General features: G+C 40.7%; 1 protein-coding gene across 1 annotated transcript in view; it reads right to left on the bottom strand.

Annotated features, from left to right (window-relative positions):
• Positions 1-5,675: 5,675 nt before the first annotated feature.
• LOC117783377 overlaps positions 5,676-24,831 on the bottom strand; it is a 39,623-nt gene continuing 20,467 nt past the window's right edge. The window contains exons 4-5 of the mRNA XM_034620805.1: positions 6,137-6,271; positions 5,676-5,753 (exon numbers count right to left, since the gene is read on the bottom strand). Of these exons, the coding sequence (XP_034476696.1) occupies positions 5,676-5,753; positions 6,137-6,271 (213 nt within the window). The remainder of the gene's footprint in view (positions 5,754-6,136; positions 6,272-24,831) is intronic.

Here is a 24,831-nt window from a genome sequence, read left to right as displayed (position 1 = left end):
TTATCAAAAAATACAACTATTTGTCTTCTTTCTCAAAAAACTTTAAACGGAATCAACATGAAACTACCTAAACTCAATGCTTTAACGTATTGCAATTATATTGAATACTGTACAGTATTGTATTATCATCCGTTAAATATTCTCTGATTTATACGAACTAATAATAAAAATTCAACAGAATTTTTCATTATTCGTTATTAAAATTATTCCCGATCTTCACACGCTGAATTTATCTAATCAATTCTTGTTGATTAAATTGAATACAATATTCTTGCATCGTTTTCAAACTTAATTTATGTAAATCATTTAACTTGACTTTGCAAAAATTTATTCCTTTTCTGCTAAAGCAACAAACAAAAATCCTTTAAGTCATCGGTATTAAGCAAAGATAAAACTTTTCGCTTACCTATTGGACTACATGTCTTGCATCGCTACAACAGATTCCAACTTGAACTCTCTCACACTGAATTTATCTAATCAGCTCCTGTTGATTAAATAAAACATAGTATTCTCACCCTTCAATAATCCATTTGAAAATGGTACATTGATTTCAAATTTGATTTTTGTAAATCATTCAATTTATCTTTGCAAAAAATCTATTCATCCCTCAACAATTCAAAAATCCTTGATGCTCCCTACAATGACTGTTGGTCAAAACATATATTTAAAATTCTTTCTTCCCATATCCCGCTCTATTAGTACATATCTAATTAAGCATTAACCTTTATCCGCTCAAAATTATTATTTAAAAATCAAAAACTGACTTCTCATCAACACGATTCGATTTATCACTCGCTTCAACTCTGCTCAACTCGCTTTATTATTACATATTTTATTAAGCAACAATTTTTTCATTTAACCAAACAATCAATTTTAAAATCAAAAATCCATTTAAAATAAAAAATGGAATCTAAAAACCTACTACGCGCTCTACAGCGATTGCTACTCCAAAATACAAACATAATTCCCTGTCATCACCTCTTGCTTTATTATTATACATCTAATCAAGCAACAATTTATATTCAATCAAATTAGTGTTTCTATAACAGACTCCTCTTTAACATGATTTCATTAAACGCTCGTTTCTTCACTGCTAAAATCTAGTGATTTTCTCCACTACAAAAAATCATCTTTGAATTTCAAACAACAATTTCAATAAAACTCTCAACCAGATTTTATCTCGAACAACTGGGTCATTTATATTTATATTCGAATTTATTTATTTATTTATTTATTCATTTTATTTTTATTATTTTTCTACTTGTTTATTTTTATTTGTTTATATTTTAAATCACATCCCAGTTGCACTGCATCAAGATTCGGCACCATACCCGTTTCGACGTCCCTCAATCCAAGGCTATCTAATTCAAATTTAATCTAAATTGACGAGTCAAAAGTCGAATTAAACAACTTATGATTCGACTCTTTTTCACTCGTCTCCATTTGCCCAATTCACGATTCTAAAGAAATCAAATAATCAACACGTAGTGTCTCACTTTATTTTCTTTTATCTTTTTATTTCTTATTATTTTTCATTTCCATCTTTTTATTTTTTACTAAAACTCTTATCTTTTTATTTCTTATTATTTTTCATTTTCATCTTTTTATTTTTACTAAAACTCTTTTTTATTTTCCATTTTTATTTTCGTTAAACGTCAAAAGTCAAAATGCTAAACCTATATCAACATTGGAGGCTTACGGCGATAATTGTGCTTTTCCTTACGCGCATGCACGCATTGTATTGGACATGTATCTCTATCTCTATCTTTCTTCTCTCTTACTAACCTCTAAACTTTCTTTCTCTTCACCCTATTAATCTCTACTTCTATAAACTTTCTACTAACCCCCCTATCTTAACGGCAATCGGTCGGATGTAATTTGTGCGTCGACCGACAAATGGCAATCTTCCAGCGCATATGTACCATTTACATACATGGCACGGGATTGGATATTTTCGCACACACTGTACACCCTGCACGCATGCTCGCCTTTAAAAACTGGACCAACAGTAGTAGATCTCGCTGTCCATTAATAGTTCAGGTGTTTCTATTCGTGGCCCAAATCATTAAGAGCTGCATGCAGATGTGACGAGTGTGCTTTGCGGGAATATCGTAATCCCTCGTTGCCGCAAATTGTCCATTGTTTTCCGCAACAAATATTCCAATGCATCCAGTCAGCCTTCATTTCACTACCCCCCTTCTGCACTCTATACTATCTTAAATACATGCTCCAAGTTACAATCTAGCACCAATGTGGTGCAACGTGCATGTTGCAAGAAAATTCCAATAGAATGGCTCGAGTCTCTTTCGCGATTCTGTGAATTTTTACAACTGTGTCTCTTGTCTCGAATTAGTTACCCATCCCCTTAATCCCTGCCCGGCATTTGGTTACATCACGCTAGCCCTTTTCGATAGGTCGTGTGCATTCTTATGGGCCACCACACCCGTGCATAACGCCTATGTGAAATCAAGTTTAGGCTCTTGCGTTGGACACAATGTCGTTGAAAGAAATAAGTGTATGCGTAGTTTTGTGCAGTGGATTCTGGTAGAGAACGTAACGAACCCCTTGCTAATGCCACAGAAAACTCATCTGTACGTCACACTACAACACTCGAACAAGTGTATGTACCGCTGTGCTACGTACTAATCCCATTAAAAATTGATCTGGCCCAATCGGATGATCAGGACTCAAGCCTCAAGCCTCGTGCCGTGTCTTGTGTCTTGTGTTGATTGGACAAGAAACCAGAAAAAAAAAAAAAAAAAATATTAATAATAAACAAAGCAACGATGGCGGCAGCAGCCGACGCAACCAGGCCATCAAGGCTAGCCTCAAACGCAAGTCCCGCATGCCACTGATTCGTAAATCAAAACGAAGGGCCAATAACGTGCAACAGTCAATAGCAACAATGCGCGAATTTGAAAAACTGCTAGCACAATATGAACATCATGAGACATGGTCTCGACTCTTTGCCGGCGATGACGGTGACGACGTAGACGACTACGATGAGGCCTATGATCCAGCATATTGTCCCAGCGACTTGGAGTCATGTGGTTCCAGCGATGATCCATCATGGCATGCCGAGTCCTGGGAAAGTATGTCTGTAGACGATAATAATGATGATGATGATGTTAATAATGATGTTGATGATGTTAATATTGTTAATACTAAGAATAATATTGATAATTTTGACATAAATATGCCCTTTAATGCCCCAGCCATTAAACGTAACATGACCTCCGACCCAATGCCCATTGCTACAGATATAATCTCAGATTTTGCCAATAATATTAACCCTCTTGTTACTCACACTACCAATACTGCAGTTGCTGCAGATACCGCTGCTCTCTGCAATGGCAACGGCAGCAACAGCAACAACAAAAATAGTAACAACAACAAAAACAGCAATAAATCTAAATCTAAATCCAGCAAGAGGAAGCACAGCGACAGTGATGAAGAACAACAAGAAGATGTCCTCAACGAACTCGACAATATGCTCGAAGCGGCCAAACAAGAGCTTGAGAAACAACAGATTCTCACTCAACATCAAAAGGATAGGCATCTGAAGAAAAGTGCTAAAGTTCCAGCACTCTTTATGCCTAACCTTAATGCGATACAGCCCGTTCTGAATCAAATAAATAGCTTGAAAGGCATCACCGCTGACAGCTATTTTACCAAGTGCACACAAAACGGCACGATCCGTCTCCAGTGCATGGACATGATGACGTACAACACGATAAAATCAGAAATGACCAATATACAGACACAGGTGCATACACACCAGCCGCGCACTGAACGTGGCTATAGAATCGTCATTCGTCACTTGCATCATACCACAGACAGAGAGACAATTAAAGAACAACTTACAGACATGGGCTACACCGTACGCTATGTTCGGGTTATGAAGCATCGCTACACTGGCCAGCCCATGAATATGTTTAATGTTGAACTTCAACCGACAGCTGATGGAAAGAATGAGCAAATACTCGAGCTTACCAGCCTTGGGAGGCAACACATTGCTGTGGAGAAACAACGGAGGAGCATCGATCCTGTCCAGTGCCATAGATGCCAAGCATTTGGGCATACAAAAAATTACTGCCGACGGCAATTTGTATGCCTAAAATGTGCCGAGCCGCACATGACGACAATGTGTAAGAAGCCAAGGCAAACGGACGCCAAATGTGCCAATTGCTGTGGAGCACATGTGGCAAGTTATAAGGGATGTCGGGCATTCAAAGATGCCCAATCAAAAATGTCCGTAAACAAAGCACGAACAGAATTTGCAAACCTGTTGCGAAATGAATGGCCACTGACTAAATATCCACACCCAAAGCGTCACCAGCAGCACCAACAGCAGCAGCAGCAGCAGCAGCAGCCGCAGCAGCACCAACACCAGCAGCAGCAGCAAAAGCAGCAGCAGCAGCAGCAACTAAAGCTAAAAGCTAATACCAAAATTGAGAATAACTCGCCAGATACGCCCGCTGAGAGCAACAAAAACAAAAACAAAAACAACAAATACAATAATAATAAAAGCAATAATACAAAAATAAATAACAACAACAACAACAACAACAACAAAAACTGGAATATTGTTCGGCAGACTCATGCTGGACCAGCAAGTCGACACTTGCACAAATTCCAGCAAAAGCTGCAGGGTGAACAGAAGCAGCAGCAGCAGCAGCAGCTAACAGAACAACAGCAACTACAACACCAAAGCCAAAAAAGTGCTTGCCAGACCACCAGCCATGCCAAATCCCAGCCAGACAATACGATGGCGGACATGTTGCAACAAAATGCCGAGAATATCAATAATATGAGCAAAAGATTGGATGCACTCATTGATATTATCGACGTTTTGTTTGCAACCGGAAAATTGACCAGCACTGCACAGCCATTACAAGAGCAGCAGCAGAAGCTGCAGCAGAAGCAACAACAGAAACCCCAGCAAGAGGGAATTTTCCAACATGTCGATGCCATCGTCACAATCAACAGCCCTGACCCCAACGACATGTCAGTGGACAGCGGCACATATAATAGTGTCCCTGACATGTCGCAAAAATCAAAGAAATCAAAAAAAAAAAAAAAATATATAAAACATGATTTCTCCCACTAATGCCAATGATCAGCAGCAGCAGCAACTAATTATGTCAGACAGCCAATCAGGAACGATCACTCACCCGAATTCAGGATTTGGTCGCTTCACACGTTCTAAATCCCCCGAATAAATAATACGTTTAATCGACATTTTTCATTCCAATGGAATGTCACTATAATTGAAAAATAAAAACACAATTAATTCAAAGAAACTTAAACAAATCGCAAATAAGATCACAAACTTACAATTTACTTACAATACAAATTTCTGCACTCGCAAAAAGCAACAACATTTTACACATTTTGTTGGCAGAATTTACCGTCAATTTTTAATAAATTATAACTATCCTGCCGATGAGCAGCTGCATCGTTGATGAATTACAATAGTCGTCTCTCCATCGAATAATACAAATAATTATCCAGCCTGACAATGCAGCAACTAGTTGCATCGATCGTTTTGCCCATAAAAAATCTCCAAGCATATCCACATGGAAAAGAAAATAAGAAACAAAATCAGCAAAACAACAACAACGATATTAAATAAAAGAAATATACAGAGAAAAACTCACCAAATAAGCATCCAGTCAATTCGAAGTCAATTCGAAGCCAATTGTATGCAACACATGGACGTCCTCCTCGGCATTCAACAGCTCCAGCGGCACCTGAAATTAAAAAAATAAATAAAAATATAAAAATAGCAAGCTTTCCATACTGGCAACTCTGACAGTCTGATTCGACGACTGCCAACCTGGGTCACACTGGCTTCCAATCCGCAGTTGGCAGTGCTACGTGGCTCTCCTCTCTGTCCGAAACGGCAATTGGCAACTCTGGCTGTAATATGCCACTCCTTGTGGCAACATTAATCGGCGACTCCATGCACCCTCATCGATGACGCTGCAGCTACCTGATGATGATCTGCAGCAACAGCAGCAGCAGCAGCAACAGCCTACAGTGACAGCATTTCCACATAGAACCCATCTATGTGGCAACATCCTGATGCGTGTGGCAGCACCGGTCAACGGTCTCACCCAATTCGTCGACACACTGCATCCCGCAGTGTGAGGCAGTAGCGGTGCCTTGGCAAGGCGCCTCCATCCAAGGATGAATAAAATCCAGTCATTTTAATGGCTTGTGGGCCTCCTCCTGGCGGACTCCAATGTTCAGCATCAACAGCAATTTCCTGAAAAGAAAAAGAAAAAGTACAAATTCATTAGTATCTTGTATAATAATGTTTTGTTTATTCACAGGCAGAAGCAACACAATTGGCTGCCTTAGAATAAACAAAATATCAGCGGTTGTCAATGCCCGGCCAGAATTTACGCCACACACACTTAATGATAAGATACACTTATCATTATCTGGCCACACAGCGAACAGCATCATCTTTCCTTTGGATACTGGAAACCACTGAGCAGCATCACATCTGGCTGCATACACACAATTGATGACACTTAACTGGCACTGTAACTACTTGATGCACACGGCACCCCGGACGTGTGTCGATATGTTGGCATCTTTCCATCGTTGCTCATCGTCAAGCACACCGAGCACGAGCACGATCCCGATACAATCCAACTGGCACCCCGGACGCTGTGTCAGTTTCCATTATCCTGTGGCTTCAATCGTCTCAATCCAACTGGCACCCCGGACGCTGTGTCAGTTTCCATTATGTGGCTTCAATCGTCGCAATCCTGCTGGCACCCCGGACGCTGTGTCAGGTCATTATAAGCAGCCTCAGTGGCCACTACTTGGCAAGTTTGGCGGCATCACACATCTGCATGCCACCACAGACGACGATACAGCGTCCAGGGCATGTGGCACACTACACACCAAACACCATCACTGATCGAAACACTCACCTGGTCTCTTGGCATCCCAACACACACCAGCATCCATCTACGTGTGTGCCCCAGCACACACACACCTTGCAGTTATGCAGCAACTCCAGCCACAAGAAGTAGTTCAAGCGAAGAAGAAGAAGAACGCAGCAATTACACCCACACACAATATGCCGCCACTGGTGAACTATGTGGCGTCCCACGGCGGCAGAATATGCACCCTGGATGCACCTTGCTGAAAAGAATTCATGACAAAAAGAATCATTCATTTAGTTTCTTTAAAAATATGTTTTTAATAACATTACTTACCACCTTGAAATAATTTGTTCAGCAAGGTTATCCAGCGTGTATGTTTTTTCCAGTTGTGGTCGTATGCCAGCATTTAATTTATAATTTTATGCCCCTGTATAACTGAAAAGAAGAAAAATGTTAGTAAATTCGTATAGAGTAGTCAATTTTGATCACTTTTCTGCTCATACTTACATTTTAGGACCCATTTTAATATTTTTAATTGCAAAAATAGTCTCCTGACTATACAATTTTGTTGCCATTAATTTCTGAAAATGAAAAAGAATAAGAAGAAGAATATAAATACATGCACACATACTCTCACATATGTATGTATGCATGTATGCATCATTGCCATTTCAAAGAAATATTTTACTTACCCTTTGTCTTTGTATAAATGTTAATGTAAATGTTTTATTTGTCCATTCGTCCCAAAAAATGCGATGTATCTTTCCCTGTTTTTAATTCTGTTAAATATAAGCAATTAATGTTTACAATAAGTAACTTTAAGATAGTTACAGTAGGTGAACACTTTCAATCCGTACTTACCATAAGCAAACGCTCTCACGCTCGCTCTCATCTCACACACATGCACGCACTCACGCTCTCACACTTTTAGTTTTATGTACCACACATAATTGTGTACCCAAGTCTGCGGTACTGGCGCATAATGTAGGGGAGAGCCATGTTAATGTTGATCGTTAACATGACTCTGTTATCCCCAACCACACATACAGCAGCTGTAATGTAATTTTATACATTCTGCAGTTTTGCTGGCTGTAGCTATGTTAGCCGGGCCCATGACCTACCACAACAACACTAAGATACTGTAAACTCAATATAATCTACCGCAATTTTTAGAAATTCAAATTCAATATGTCATTGAGTGACAATTGAGTTTGAATTTCTCCATCTCTCTCTCCATTTCTCTCTTTTACTCAATATATAAAATCAAAATTCGGACTCACTCAGTACGATGGGTCTCCATTATTCGCTCCGTCTGAACAATGTCTCGAAGTTGGTCATCGAGGTCGTCTCTGATCGCTCGTGATGTTCGGACGTGGTTTTTTCTTTCCTTCTCCTCCGGTCGATTCCATCTGAAAATAAAAAATATAAAATTACAAAAAAAAAATAGAAATGATTTAATACTCACATATAAAAATATTGAACACTAAAAAACTGCAATTAAATTAAAATCAGAAAATAAATAAAATCAAGTCAATTAAATCAAAACTGAAACTAAAACTGTGTGCAAATTGTGAGAGTGCGCGCGTTTCACTTGTTTCTGCGAGCGTGCGTGCATTTGCCTATGGCCATAAGCCTGACTTTGGCATGACACATGTGTATATGACAAATTGTTGGATCGAAATAGAAAAGCGAAAAAAAATGTAAATCTAATCTATTAAGAACCCCATGTAAAAAAACACACACACATCAATACCAATACCCCAATCAAAGTCAAATACAACAATAAAATACGAAAAAAATACGAAATTAGAGAAATGATTTAATACTCACATATAAAAATATTTTGAACATTAAACTGCAATTAAATTAAAATCAATAAATAAATAAAATCATCAAGTCAATTAAATAAAACGGAAACTAAAACTGTGTGCAAATTGTGAGAGTTCGCGCGTTTCACTTGTTTCTGCGAGCGTGCGTGCATTTGCCTATGGCCATAAGCCTGACTTTGGCATGACATATGCATTTGACAATATGAATAGTCAATAATAATTTTTGTGTGTACAATCCGCTACTTGCCATTAATAATAATAGTGTAAATAGTTAATAGTGTTGGATTGAAATCAAAAAAAAAAAAAAATGTAAATCTAATCTATTAAGAACCCCATGTACAAAAACACACACACACACCAATACCCCAATCAAAGTCAAATACAACAATAAAATACGAAAGAAAATCCTAATTTAACTACATATTTGACAATTTGTGACTCAATTTGAGCAGGCTCAAATTATCGCAACAAATTCGCGCCAATACACAATTGGTATCCCCCTATCGCGCAAATCGTTAAAATTGACTCAGTTTGACCCGCTTCAAGCTGAACCTCAATTCTTCTCTCGAAGCTTTTCGACTCCGTCAATTGTGCCTTGTCAATGTTTTCCCTACCCCTACTTCTTCCTATCAACTATATCGGCGACTCAAAGACATTTATCCAAAGGAAAAATGGCAAACACAAACTTAAACTCACCACTGAATCAGCTATTCGATTCACCAACCGTTTTCATCCCAGATGGAATTGACACTCCAATCTCCACTGCATCCTCCACTTCACGTGCGACAGTCAACCATCCCTACGAAAGGGCGAATATCTCCTGCTCCCCACCAGCAACATCATCCCTCTGTCGTGTGGGAACTCCTGCTAATTGCAACTGCAATTGCACTCACTCCACCAGTCACAGAAGCTGCGAACAGCACTTACAAATCATAGAGAATAAGCTCGACGCCATTATCAATTCTCTCCCTAAACGGAAGAAACGCTCTTTTAAAATCAATCCTGCAAGTAATTCTTACATCAGAATTAACAAGAAGAAAGCTAGAAATCTCAAACCCATCAACACAGATGGCAATTGCATCAATAGCAACAGCAGCAGCACCAGCAACAATCATGTACACTTTGGCCAGACTGAGGGCACACACTACTCTAGTTCCTCCCTTTCGTCTGACGACAATACTGATCCTTACTATTCTGATCACTTACCCAGCTCAACACAATCGCTGCCTACTACAAAACCCGATGGCAATATTCTGTCCAGAAATACTCGCATCATCAAGGACAAAATATCCAATTTTGCTCATTGCTCAAATCAGCACAGACATCGGTACAATCGTCAGCATGCCAGGCTGGCATACAAACAATATTGCTGTCACCGCCACCCTTGCTGCCACCGCTATCGCCACTGCTCCTACTGCCAGCACAACCACTCTAAATTTCCCTCACCGGCCACCTGCTCCTTTCACTCAGATCACAAAGTACATAACGTGCACTTTTCTCACTCCGCACAGACTGATGTTGAATCAGCTGAACATCCGAGTCTCGCTGATAGAAACTCCGAACTCACGCTCAACCTGGTTGCAGATCAAAATCGAACTCTTCTCAATCTTACAGATTGCGTGCAGAGACTGCAACAAACTCTTGATTATGACAGATCACAACGGAGTGTATCTCCTACAATATCGATGCATGATGACTCCGACATAATCGATCTCAATCATCATCAGCACCACTCCATCTCACCATCTAATCAATCCGCATCCTCTGATCTTCCGCAGCTGGAACCAGATTTGCCATTCTCTCCCTCAGTCTACTCACCTCTGTCTTCTCCATTCTCTCCTCCAGTTCTCTCACCTTTGTCTTCGCCCATCTCATATAGGCTAAACGTCAACTGGAGCTCAGACTCGAATCTGAACCCAAGCCCGAACTTTAGCCCCAATCCTTCTCTCCACTCTCCTGAGGCCAGATCAGTGGCGACACCAAATTCCTCGCCTCCATCACCCTCGTGCTCACAGCCATCACCCCCTACTCTCTCTGCAGATCTGCAGACCTCACCAATGGCCGTCTCCCCCTCATTGACAGCCAACAGCAACAAAAACCAAAACGACATAATTGTCATCAGCAGTGACAGTGACTGCACCGGCAACAGCAACAACAGCAATGATTGCGATCGCAAATCAATCGCCAACTCCAACAACAGTGGTAACGACATTGATAATCACAGCAAAATCGATACCAGCATCAATAGCATCAATAGCTCAGGCAATCACAGTAATGTCAATCACTCTTCGCCACGTCATCCTGCTTCATCATGAACAGAATTCGCATTGCCATGTGGAATGCCAACGGCATCTCCAATAAGCAAAATCAAATAACAGACTTTCTCAACACCCATAAAATCGATGTGATGCTTCTAAGCGAAACTCACTTCAATCTCCACTCACACATGGTTATTCCAGATTACATCCTACACACAGCCAATTCACCTCACAAGCATCTATGTATTGGTGGCGCCGGCATTCTCATATCCAAACGGATCAATCATCAATCCCTGCCAGGATTATCGCTGGCTCACGTTCAATGCGCCATTGTGCGTGTACAAACCAACATGGGCAGTATAAATATAGCATCTTGCTATTGGCCACCCAGCCAACAAGTCTCTCCTGAGATCTATAACTCCTTCTTCCTCTACATGGGTACTCGATGCATAATCGGCGGCGATTGGAATGCTAAACACCATCTGTGGGGCAGCATTCGCGCCTGTAGCCGTGGCAACCTTCTAGGCAACACTATACTCTCATCACACTCACTCAACACCCTCTCTGCCCGCGAGTTCACTTACCCCTTTCTTATTGAGGCTAATATCACTCTAGTCCAGCTATTATTACGGGCAATTTCACTTCGATAGCCCACTCTCATCTACCACCAACAGTAATCCCAATCTCACTCTTACCAAGTCTGGCCGACTACTCAACAAACAGTCTAATCTTGAAATTTTTCGCATAACCTCATTTTTAATTTTTCCTCATCAAGACGCTGCAAAACACACAAGGTGAGTTGGAAATTTCTTCGTAAAATTTTCAATGCTTTTTCCTTTTTCCCTTGCCTTTACACACGTGCAAGAGTGTGTAAAGTGCAAATTATACAACTGTAAGCGCTACGCAACTCAACACTGCATAATACAATATAAAACAAAATAATGCAAAATAATACAATACAATATAACATAATATAAAATAATACAATATAATATAATACAACATAATATAATACAATAAATAAAAACATATTAAAAAATAATGCAATATAAATTAATATAATACAGCATAATATAATATAATAAAATATAATATAACATAATTCTGCTGATGCAGGTGTTAGAGTATGAGCTGTGAAAACTGTGGAAAATATGCATGAGAATAGTGTGCGAAGGAGACAATCAAAAATGCATAATGCATATTGCAAAACATAAAATCAGAGTCACGGTCAATACCAGATTCGATAAACTAAGGTTCACTTTAACTCTATCATAACAGCAAATGTGCTTCTGCTTTTGCAACTGCACTTGCTTTTGTTTTTGCTCGTCTGTAATATATACCCTGTAACTGAAAATATCATCAGCGCACTTGTATATACAAGTTAATCATTTTAATTCACTTTTACATATTCATATACGATACCCTTGTCACAAAATTTTTCACCTCTTTATATGTATATATAATTGTATATACATATTTATCGTTCGCATACGCACTCGGTGCCAAATCATTTTAATAAATCACATTCTTTTCAAAGCCATAAAGGTTTACTGAAATTATTTTAATCAAATCAACAAATTGAGTATAAAATTATAGTGAATAAATTGACTTCATAAAACTGTTGATCCGATTTATGCAAACAGGCTAGCACATACTCATCATTCCATGTCTCCTATTAATCTCTGACATTTTCTCTTCCCACAGCTTGATAGATCTTCGACACCAAGGCACACAAACAACGGCATCCATCTCTTGCTCTGCCTTCCCCTTGGAGTCCTACGAGCCAAACGGTAAACCCGTGCAGTCATTGCGCATCATCTTGGCTCTTCTTTGCTGGCGCAAACGTTAACGCTCCCTCACCACAAGTGGCACAGAGAACACCACCCTGAAATCTGTCAAAAGAGCAGCACGAAAAATTCTCGCCACCAAGACACACAATCACTCTTCTTCCATATCTGCTTCTGCCTTGTCACATGACATCATAATCAAGAGTGTAGGTAAGTTCGTGCACATTAGTACTCTTATCACGCAAAGTTCCCAAACATAAGCTGCTGCACTCTGCTCTGAAGTGCTTGTCGTCCAATATTCAATGTTTTACTATTGACGCTCTTGAATTCATATCAATTCAATTTTCTCTCATAATTATTATTGAATCAATACTTTAAGTATTCTTATAACTTACCTTCTTTAATATTACATAATATTACATCATATATTCTCACTGAGGAGCATTCATAACTTTAAGCATACTTAAGTACTATATATATATATATATAAGATTCAGTCTTCGTATCACTTAACCTTATAAGATTTTTCTCACACAAGCATCTGCTGTTGCACTCGGTCACTCAGCAATACTTCTTGCTTTCACTCTCACCAAGTCGTCTGCGGCAAACTCTCTTCATATCGAACCAACACACCCTATTTCTCTGTCGCCTCAGTAATCACTGAAGCGATTCCCTTTTTTTCACATATAGATGTGGCTTGCCTTCATTTATTGTGTTTAACCTATCCTAATTTAACTACCTATTTGACAATTTGTGACTCAATTTGAGCAGGCTCAAATTATCGCAACAAATTCGCGCCAATACACAATTGGTATCCCCTATCGCGCAAATCGTTAAAATTGACTCAGTTTGACCTGCTTCAAGCTGAACCTCAATTCTTCTCTCGAAGCTTTTCGACTCCGTCAATTGTGCCTTGTCAATGTTTTCCCCCCCTACTTCTTTCTATCAACTATATCGGCGACTCATAGACATTTATCCAAAGGAAAATGGCAAACACAAACAAACTCACCACTGAATCAGCTATTCGATTCACCAACCGTTTTCATCCCAGATGGAATTGACACTCCAATCTCCACTGCATCCTCCACTTCACGTGCGACAGTCAACCATCCCTACGAAAGGGCGAATATCTCCTGCTCCCCACCAGCAACATCATCCCTCTGTCGTGTGGGAACTCCTGCTAATTGCAACTGCAATTGCACTCACTCCACCAGTCACAGAAGCTGCGAACAGCACTTACAAATCATAGAGAATAAGCTCGACGTCATTATCAATTCTCTCCCTAAACGGAAGAAACGCTTTTAAAATCAATCCTGCAAGTAATTCTTACATCAGAATTAACAAGAAGAAAGCTAGAAATCTCAAACCCATCAACACAGATGGCAATTGCATCAATAGCAACAGCAGCAGCACCAGCAACAATCAAGTACACTTTGGCCAGACTGAGGGCACACACTACTCTAGTTCCTTCCTTTCGTCTGACGACAATACTGATCCTTACTATTCTGATCACTTACCCAGCTCAACACAATCGCTGCCTACTACAAAACCCGATGGCAATATTCTGTCCAGAAATACTCGCATCATCAAGGACAAAATATCCAATTTTGCTCATTGCTCAAATCAGCACAGACATCGGTACAATCGTCAGCATGCCAGGCTGGCATACAAACAATATTGCTGTCACCGCCACCCTTGCTGCCACCGCTATCGCCACTGCTCCTACTGCCAGCACAACCACTCTAAATTTCCCTCACCGGCCACCTGCTCCTTTCACTCAGATCACAAAGTACATAACGTGCACTTTTCTCACTCCGCACAGACTGATGTTGAATCAGCTGAACATCCGAGTCTCGCTGATAGAAACTCCGAACTCACGCTCAACCTGGTTGCAGATCAAAATCGCACTCTTCTCAATCTTACAGATTGCGTGCAGAGACTGCAACAAACTCTTGATTATGACAGATCACAACGGAGTGTATCTCCTACAATATCGATGCATGATGACTCCGACATAATCGATCCTCAATCATCATCATCAGCACCCACTCCATCCTCACCATCTAATCAATCCGCATCCTCTGATCTTCCGCAGCTGGAACCAGATTTGCCATTCTCTCCCTCAGTCTACTCACCTCTGTCTTCTCCATTCTCTCCTCCAGTTCTCTCACCTTTGTCTTCGCCCATCTCATATAGGCTAAACGTCAACTGGAGCTCAGACTCGAATCTGAACCCAAGCCCGAACTTTAGCCCCAATCCTTCTCTCCACTCTCCTGAGGCCAGATCAGTGGCGACACCAAATTCCTCGCCTCCATCACCCTCGTGCTCACAGCCATCACCTCTACTCTCTGCAGATCTGCAGACCTCACCAATGGCCGTCTCCCCTCATTGACAGCCAACAGCAACAAAACCAAAACGACATAATTGTCATCAGCAGTGACAGTGACTGCACCGGCAGCAACAACAGCAATGATTGCGATCGCAAATCAATCGCCAACTCAACAACAGTGGTAACGACATTGATAATCACAGCAAAATCGATACCAGCATCAATAGCATCAATAGCTCAGGCAATCACAGTAATGTCAATCACTCTTCGCCACGTCATCCTGCTTCATCATGAACAGAATTCGCATTGCCATGTGGAATGCCAACGGCATCTCCAATAAGCAAAATCAAATAACAGACTTTCTCAACACCCATAAAATCGATGTGATGCTTCTAAGCGAAACTCACTTCAATCTCCACTCACACATGGTTATTCCAGATTACATCCTACACACAGCCAATTCACCTCACAAGCATCTATGTATTGGTGGCGCCGGCATTCTCATATCCAAACGGATCAATCATCAATCCCTGCCAGGATTATCGCTGGCTCACGTTCAATGCGCCATTGTGCGTGTACAAACCAACATGGGCAGTATAAATATAGCATCTTGCTATTGGCCACCCAGCCAACAAGTCTCTCCTGAGATCTATAACTCCTTCTTCCTCTACATGGGTACTCGATGCATAATCGGCGGCGATTGGAATGCTAAACACCATCTGTGGGGCAGCATTCGCGCCTGTAGCCGTGGCAACCTTCTAGGCAACACTATACTCTCATCACACTCACTCAACACCCTCTCTGCCCGCGAGTTCACTTACCCCTTTCTTATTGAGGCTAATATCACTCTAGTCGGGGCCAGCTATTATTACGGGCAATTTCACTTCGATAGCCCACTCTCATCTACCACCAACAGTAATCCCAATCTCACTCTTACCAAGTCTGGCCGACTACTCAACAAACAGTCTAATCTTGAAATTTTTCGCATAACCTCATTTTTAATTTTTCCTCATCAAGACGCTGCAAAACACACAAGGTGAGTTGGAAATTTCTTCGTAAAATTTTCAATGCTTTTTCCTTTTTCCTGCCCTTGCCTTTACACACGTGCAAGAGTGTGTGTAAAGTGCAAATTATACAACTGTAAGCGCCACGCAACTCAACACTGCATAATACAATATAAAACAAAATAATGCAAAATAATACAATACAATATAACATAATATAAAATAATACAATATAATATAATACAACATAATATAATACAATAAATAAAAACATATTAAAAAATAATGCAATATAAATTAATATAATACAGCATAATATAATATAATAAAATATAATATAACATAATTCTGCTGATGCAGGTGTTAGAGTATGAGCTGTGAAAACTGTGGAAAATATGCATGAGAATAGTGTGCGAAGGAGACAATCAAAAATGCATAATGCATATTGCAAAACATAAAATCAGAGTCACGGTCAATACCAGATTCGATAAACTAAGGTTCACTTTAACTCTATCATAACAGCAAATGTGCTTCTGCTTTTGCAACTGCACTTGCTTTTGTTTTTGCTCGTCTGTAATATATACCCTGTAACTGAAAATATCATCAGCGCACTTGTATATACAAGTTAATCATTTTAATTCACTTTTACATATTCATATACGATACCCTTGTCACAAAATTTTTCACCTCTTTATATGTATATATAATTGTATATACATATTTATCGTTCGCATACGCACTCGGTGCCAAATCATTTTAATAAATCACATTCTTTTCAAAGCCATAAAGGTTTACTGAAATTATTTTAATCAAATCAACAAATTGAGTATAAAATTATAGTGAATAAATTGACTTCATAAAACTGTTGATCCGATTTATGCAAACAGGCTAGCACATACTCATCATTCCATGTCTCCTATTAATCTCTGACATTTTCTCTTCCCACAGCTTGATAGATCTTCGACACCAAGGCACACAAACAACGGCATCCATCTCTTGCTCTGCCTTCCCCTTGGAGTCCTACGAGCCAAACGGTAAACCCGTGCAGTCATTGCGCATCATCTTGGCTCTTCTTTGCTGGCGCAAACGTTAACGCTCCCTCACCACAAGTGGCACAGAGAACACCACCCTGAAATCTGTCAAAAGAGCAGCACGAAAAATTCTCGCCACCAAGACACACAATCACTCTTCTTCCATATCTGCTTCTGCCTTGTCACATGACATCATAATCAAGAGTGTAGGTAAGTTCGTGCACATTAGTACTCTTATCACGCAAAGTTCCCAAACATAAGCTGCTGCACTCTGCTCTGAAGTGCTTGTCGTCCAATATTCAATGTTTTTACTATTGACGCGCTCTTGAATTCATATCAATTCAATTTTCTCTCATAATTATTATTGAATCAATACTTTAAGTATTCTTATAACTTACCTTCTTTAATATTACATAATATTACATCATATATTCTCACTGAGGAGCATTCATAACTTTAAGCATACTTAAGTATTTTCTCTACATATATATATATATATATATAAGATTCAGTCTTCGTATCACTTAACCTTATAAGATTTTTCTCACACAAGCATCTGCTGTTGCACTCGGTCACTCAGCAATACTTCTTGCTTTCACTCTCACCAAGTCGTCTGCGGCAAACTCTCTTCATATCGAACCGAACACACCCTATTTCTCTGTCGCCTCAGTAATCACTGAAGCGATTCCCTTTTTTTCACATATAGATGTGGCTTGCCTTCATTTATTGTGTTTAACCTATCCTAATTTAACTACCTATTTGACAATTTGTGACTCAATTTGAGCAGGCTCAAATTATCGCAACAAATTCGCGCCAATACACAATTGGTATCCCCCTATCGCGCAAATCGTTAAAATTGACTCAGTTTGACCCGCTTCAAGCTGAACCTCAATTCTTCTCTCGAAGCTTTTCGACTCCGTCAATTGTGCCTTGTCAATGTTTTCCCTACCCCTACTTCTTTCTATCAACTATATCGGCGACTCATAGACATTTATCCAAAGGAAAAATGGCAAACACAAACTTAAACTCACCACTGAATCAGCTATTCGATTCACCAACCGTTTTCATCCCAGATGGAATTGACACTCCAATCTCCACTGCATCCTCCACTTCACGTGCGACAGTCAACCATCCCTACGAAAGGGCGAATATCTCCTGCTCCCCACCAGCAACATCATCCCTCTGTCGTGTGGGAACTCCTGCTAATTGCAACTGCAATTGCACTCACTCCACCAGTCACAGAAGCTGCGAACAGCACTTACAAATCATAGAGAATAAGCTCGACGTCATTATCAATTCTCTCCCTAAACGGAAGAAACGCTCTTTTAAAATCAATCCTGCAAGTAATTCTTACATCAGAATTAACAAGAAGAAAGCTAGAAATCTCAAACCCATCAACACAGATGGCAATTGCATCAATAGCAACAGCAGCAGCACCAGCAACAATCAAGTACACTTTGGCCAGACTGAGGGCACACACTACTCTAGTTCCTTCCTTTCGTCTGACGACAATACTGATCCTTACTATTCTGATCACTTACCCAGCTCAACACAATCGCTGCCTACTACAAAACCCGATGGCAATATTCTGTCCAGAAATACTCGCATCATCAAGGACAAAATATCCAATTTTGCTCATTGCTCAAATCAGCACAGACATCGGTACAATCGTCAGCATGCCAGGCTGGCATACAAACAATATTGCTGTCACCGCCACCCTTGCTGCCACCGCTATCGCCACTGCTCCTACTGCCAGCACAACCACTCTAAATTTCCCTCACCGGCCACCTGCTCCTTTCACTCAGATCACAAAGTACATAACGTGCACTTTTCTCACTCCGCACAGACTGATGTTGAATCAGCTGAACATCCGAGTCTCGCTGATAGAAACTCCGAACTCACGCTCAACCTGGTTGCAGATCAAAATCGCACTCTTCTCAATCTTAGATTGCGTGCAGAGACTGCAACAAACTCTTGATTATGACAGATCACAGCAGGTGTATCTCCTACAATATCGATGCATGATGACTCCGACATAATCGATCCTCAATCATCATCATCAGCACCCACTCCATCCTCACCATCTAATCAATCCGCATCCTCTGATCTTCCGCAGCTGGAACCAGATTTGCCATTCTCTCCCTCAGTCTACTCACCTCTGTCTTCCCCATTCTCTCCTCCAGTTCTCTCACCTTTGTCTTCGCCCATCTCATATAGGCTAAACGTCAACTGGAGCTCAGACTCGAATCTGAACCCAAGCCCGAACTTTAGCCCCAATCCTTCTCTCCACTCTCCTGAGGCCAGATCAGTGGCGACACCAAATTCCTCGCCTCCATCACCCTCGTGCTCACAGCCATCACCCCCTACTCTCTCTGCAGATCTGCAGACCTCACCAATGGCCGTCTCCCCCTCATTGACAGCCAACAGCAACAAAAACCAAAACGACATAATTGTCATCAGCAGTGACAGTGACTGCACCGGCAACAGCAACAACAGCAATGATTGCGATCGCAAATCAATCGCCAACTCCAACAACAGTGGTAACGACATTGATAATCACAGCAAAATCGATACCAGCATCAATAGCATCAATAGCTCAGGCAATCACAGTAATGTCAATCACTCTTCGCCACGTCATCCTGCTTCATCATGAACAGAATTCGCATTGCCATGTGGAATGCCAACGGCATCTCCAATAAGCAAAATCAAATAACAGACTTTCTCAACACCCATAAAATCGATGTGATGCTTCTAAGCGAAACTCACTTCAATCTCCACTCACACATGGTTATTCCAGATTACATCCTACACACAGCCAATTCACCTCACAAGCATCTATGTATTGGTGGCGCCGGCATTCTCATATCCAAACGGATCAATCATCAATCCCTGCCAGGATTATCGCTGGCTCACGTTCAATGCGCCATTGTGCGTGTACAAACCAACATGGGCAGTATAAATATAGCATCTTGCTATTGGCCACCCAGCCAACAAGTCTCTCCTGAGATCTATAACTCCTTCTTCCTCTACATGGGTACTCGATGCATAATCGGCGGCGATTGGAATGCTAAACACCATCTGTGGGGCAGCATTCGCGCCTGTAGCCGTGGCAACCTTCTAGGCAACACTATACTCTCATCACACTCACTCAACACCCTCTCTGCCCGCGAGTTCACACACTTCCCAGCAAATGGCTCCACCCCCAGCACAATTGATTTCTGCATATACGCTGGCATTGCGCCACAGCGCCTAAAAATTAGACGTCTTCAAAGCTTAGGCAGCGATCACTTACCCCTTCTCATTGAGGCTAATATCACTCTAGTCGGGGCCAGCTATTATTACGGGCAATTTCACTTCGATAGCCCACTCTCATCTACCACCAACAGTAATCCCAATCTCACTCTTACCAAGTCTGGCCGACTACTCAACAAACAGTCTAATCTTGAAATTTTTCGCATAACCTTAAAAAACTTAATTAACCTTAACGTTGAAATAAACTCTACTGCTGACATTGACGACATGCTCTTAGTGTATGTCAACAATATCTATCTGGCTGCCAAAGCGGCCAATCAAAAACCACCAAGATCCACTATCGATAACAGAAATAATCAATCAAACCGATCCAATCATTCAAAACGCACCACGCTGAGGACTCTGGAACAAATTGAGCTTTCTCGCCTAAAGAATAAACTTCAAAAAAGATACAAGCGCACTCGTCAGCACATCCACTGGATTGATTGGCAGCGCTCCTGTCGTAAACTCAGTCACACTGTTCAACGCAACCGCGAAGAATACTTTGGCGATACTTTGGCTAATGCCGATACCCAAAAGAAAGGAAGACTTAATCTCTGGAAAGCAACCAAAGCCATTAAGCAGCAACCCCATGTACAGCATACTCTCAAAAATCAAAACGGCAAATGGTGCCAAAGCTCTAAAGAACAGGCTGAGGCATTTGCCTCTGAGCTAGAGGGCCGTTTTAAACCTTTCAACACTGCCCCTGCTGATCATGATCGCAGAGTTAAGTCACTGCTCAATCGTCACATTGATCTATCCAATTCACTACCCCAACAACACCTGCGACTTGTCACCCTTGAAGAATTAAACGTCTATATAAGCCAATTATTATCATGCAAGTCACCAGGTCTAGACAAAATCGACACTCTTGTCATAAAATCACTACCACGAAAGGGTTTACTCTTTATGCTCCTTCTATTCAACAGCATGCTCCGGCTCCATCACTTTCCGGACCAATGGAAATGCGCTGTAGTCCGCACCGAAAGGCGGCTCCAAGGGCAGCCGTTATGAATTACAATCATACCGCCCCATCAGTCTACTCTCGCACATCTCCAAATTATACGAGAAAGTCATCCTCTCAAGACTTGAAGATGAGCTGCTACCATTCGACGATAGTCGAGGTGAGTGCGGTGTCATTCCCGAACATCAATTCGGTTTTCGGGAAGGACACGGCACTATTCAGCAAGTTCATCGAATAGTCGATCACATTAATACCGCTTTCGAGCATGGCTTTCCCACATCTGGTGTCTTTCTTGACATCAAACAAGCGTTTGACCGCGTCTGGCACGACGGTATACTCTTCAAACTTCGCACTCATGTCAGTGAATCACTCTACTTAATAATTAAATCTTTCCTCTCCAACCGTTCGTTCTGTGTTAGAGAACGGGACAACGTCATCTCATCCATTCGACCAATATTGGCTGGAGTACCTCAAGGCAGTGTTCTTGCTCCACTCTTATTCAATATTTTCGTCTCCGACATGCCCAGCCATACAGCGGATAATAATCCGCGCAATCCGAGTGCTCTAACGGCCACCTATGCTGATGATACAGCATTCCTAGCAACCTCTCACAACGCACAAGCTGCTTGCAGTCGAATGCAACGACAACTGGACTCATTTGGTGACTGGTGCAACAAATGGAATATCCAAGTGAACAGCAGCAAGTCAGTACACGTCATTTTCACACTGAAGCAATTCATCTCTGACGATAGATGCAGTGTATACATCAACAATGAAATCATACCGGCTCAAAGCCATGTTAAATATCTGGGTCTGAACATTGACAGCAAACTTTTGTGGGCCACGCACACAAGAATTGTCACTCAAATTGTACGGACTCGTTTAAAAGAATATAAATGGCTCCTAAGCCGTTCTCGCCTCTCACCAATCAACAAACTGTTAATATATAAGCAAATAATTGCGCCCATCTGGAAGTACGGTATTGAACTGTATGGCTGCGTTTCCGATACACACTTGCGCAAACTGCAGTCTGTGCAGAATGAAGCACTTCGTCTCATTGCCAATTCTCCTAAATTTGTCAGCGCCAGGACACTACATCGCGATTTTAAAATCCCATCAATCTGGGATGAAATCAATCAATACTCAAGCCGGCATCTCGAAAGGCTTGCCAATCATCCCAACAAGTCAGCCAACAGAATAAGATTTCCATATGGCAGACGCCGCTTGAAACGTACATGGCCAGGCACCCAACTCATCAAACGCAAATGCCCTTCGAACTTATGCTTTCACTGAAAGCCGTTTCTCTTCTCCACTCCACTCTGACCGACTTGTAGTGTCTGCTTTGCCACAACTTGCTACTCAACACATAAAATTCATAATCAACAATTTAACCTCAGCATTACTAAAACCCAATATACTTAATACTCAACTCTCATCATTATTATCATTCTTTTCATTTACACGATCAAAACCGCACTACGCCTCACCTCACAATCCCAAATTGACTGGCTGCTACGGCGGCAGCAACAAACGGACTACTGTTCAGCCTACAATCCTCGGATAGCTGCATCCACATCCGGTCATGACTGCTTCACCTCACATTCATCCTGAAGCCGGAACCAACAAGCTGCTCTTCTTATATTTCCCTCATTATCGCCGCCATTGTCATCGCTGCCACTTTCTCTGTAAACGTCGTTACCTCCATCATTTTTATCACGCAACAACGCCGCAGCCACCAGCAACAAAAATCACTGACGGCTAATGCTGTCAACCGCTGCCTTTACTGTGGCTCTCTTCCCTTATCGGCATCTCCATCATCATCGTCATCGTCACTGTCTTTGTCATCTTTACCATCACCGTCATCGACATCGCCTTTTGCCTTCGCCTTCACCGACGTCATTCCTTCCAGTCATCAATCGCTGTCTCCCCTGTCGCTGCTGCTGTTCCTGCCTTCACTACACTAATTCGCTGCTTCACACACCATCACCGCTTGACTTTCAAGCTGATCAGTCAACCACTCAACAAATCCTACAGCAAAATGTCCAGTTTCTTCCATTTTACCCTATCATGCAATCATGCACTTTTCCACACCCTCTGCAATAAAACATACTTGTCAAACAGTTCACAACAATCACAGTCAAATCATCGTTCATCTTATAACCTGCTTTCATCAATAAATTGTCAACCTCCTTAGTTTTTAAGCTATATATTAAGTCTAATCACCAAAACGCTCTTGAATACAAAATGAACAAATGTATCCCACACGTTAGCACTCAATCACAAAACTACAATAATCATACACTTTTCCATAAGCATCTGCAATAAATCATACCTGTTAAACAGATCACAACAATTGCAACCAAATCGTCAACCATCTTATAATCCACTTTTACCAATAAATTGTCAACCTTCTTAGTTTTTAAGCTATATATTAAGTCCAATTACCAAAACACTCCCAAATATAAAATGAACAAATATATCTCACACGTTAGCACTCAATCACAAAACTACAATAATCATGCACTTTTCCATAAGTTTCTACAACAAATCATACCTATCAAACAGTTCACAACAATCACAATCAAATCATTGTTCACCCTATAATCTACTATTATTAATAAATTGTCAACCTTCTTAGTTTTTAAGCTACATATTAAGTCTAATTATCAAAACACCCCCAAGTACAAAATGAACAAACATATCCCTCATGTTAGCATTCAATCACAAAGCTACTTTTCCATAAGCTTCTGTAATACATCATACTTGTCAAACTGCTCTCAACAATCACAATTAAATCATCATTCATCTTATAATCCACTATTATCAAAAAATTTTCTATTTTCTTAGTTTTTAAGTTATATATTAAGTCTAATTATCAAAACACCCCCAAATACAAAATGAACAAATGTATCCTACACGTTAGCATTCAATCACAAAGATACAATAATCATGCACTTTTCCATAAGCTTCTGCAATACATCATACCTGTCAAACAGTCTACAACAATCACAATCAAACCGTTCAACCTATAATCAATTACTATCAATAAATTGTCAACCCTTAGTCTTTAAGCTATATATTAAGTCCAACTCGTCATGGTTGTTAAATCCATACTCTAGTCACATTAAACAAAATACTATAAAGAAAACTAAATATTCTTTCTCTATTTCTGTTATGCCCACAAGCATCAAAAACGCCAGCACATATTCACTCTATCCAAAACAAAAAGCTCGAATGTACCTCACATTCCCGCCCAAAACGACGAGCAAATAAATAAATATCTCCTTCAAATCTATGCCAGATCCTCGCTCAAAATGATATCATCACAAATGATAATCTGCAAACTATCTTGTAAACGTCATGGATTTTCTCTGATAAAAAACTAAAATGCACTCTCCTCTTACAATCCTCACAGCAAACTGTGTCCACATGC

Source organism: Drosophila innubila, chromosome 4 (assembly GCF_004354385.1).
Source record: "Drosophila innubila isolate TH190305 chromosome 4, UK_Dinn_1.0, whole genome shotgun sequence".
NCBI lineage: Eukaryota > Metazoa > Arthropoda > Insecta > Diptera > Drosophilidae > Drosophila > Drosophila innubila.
This window is presented reverse-complemented; position numbering and strand designations above follow the sequence as displayed.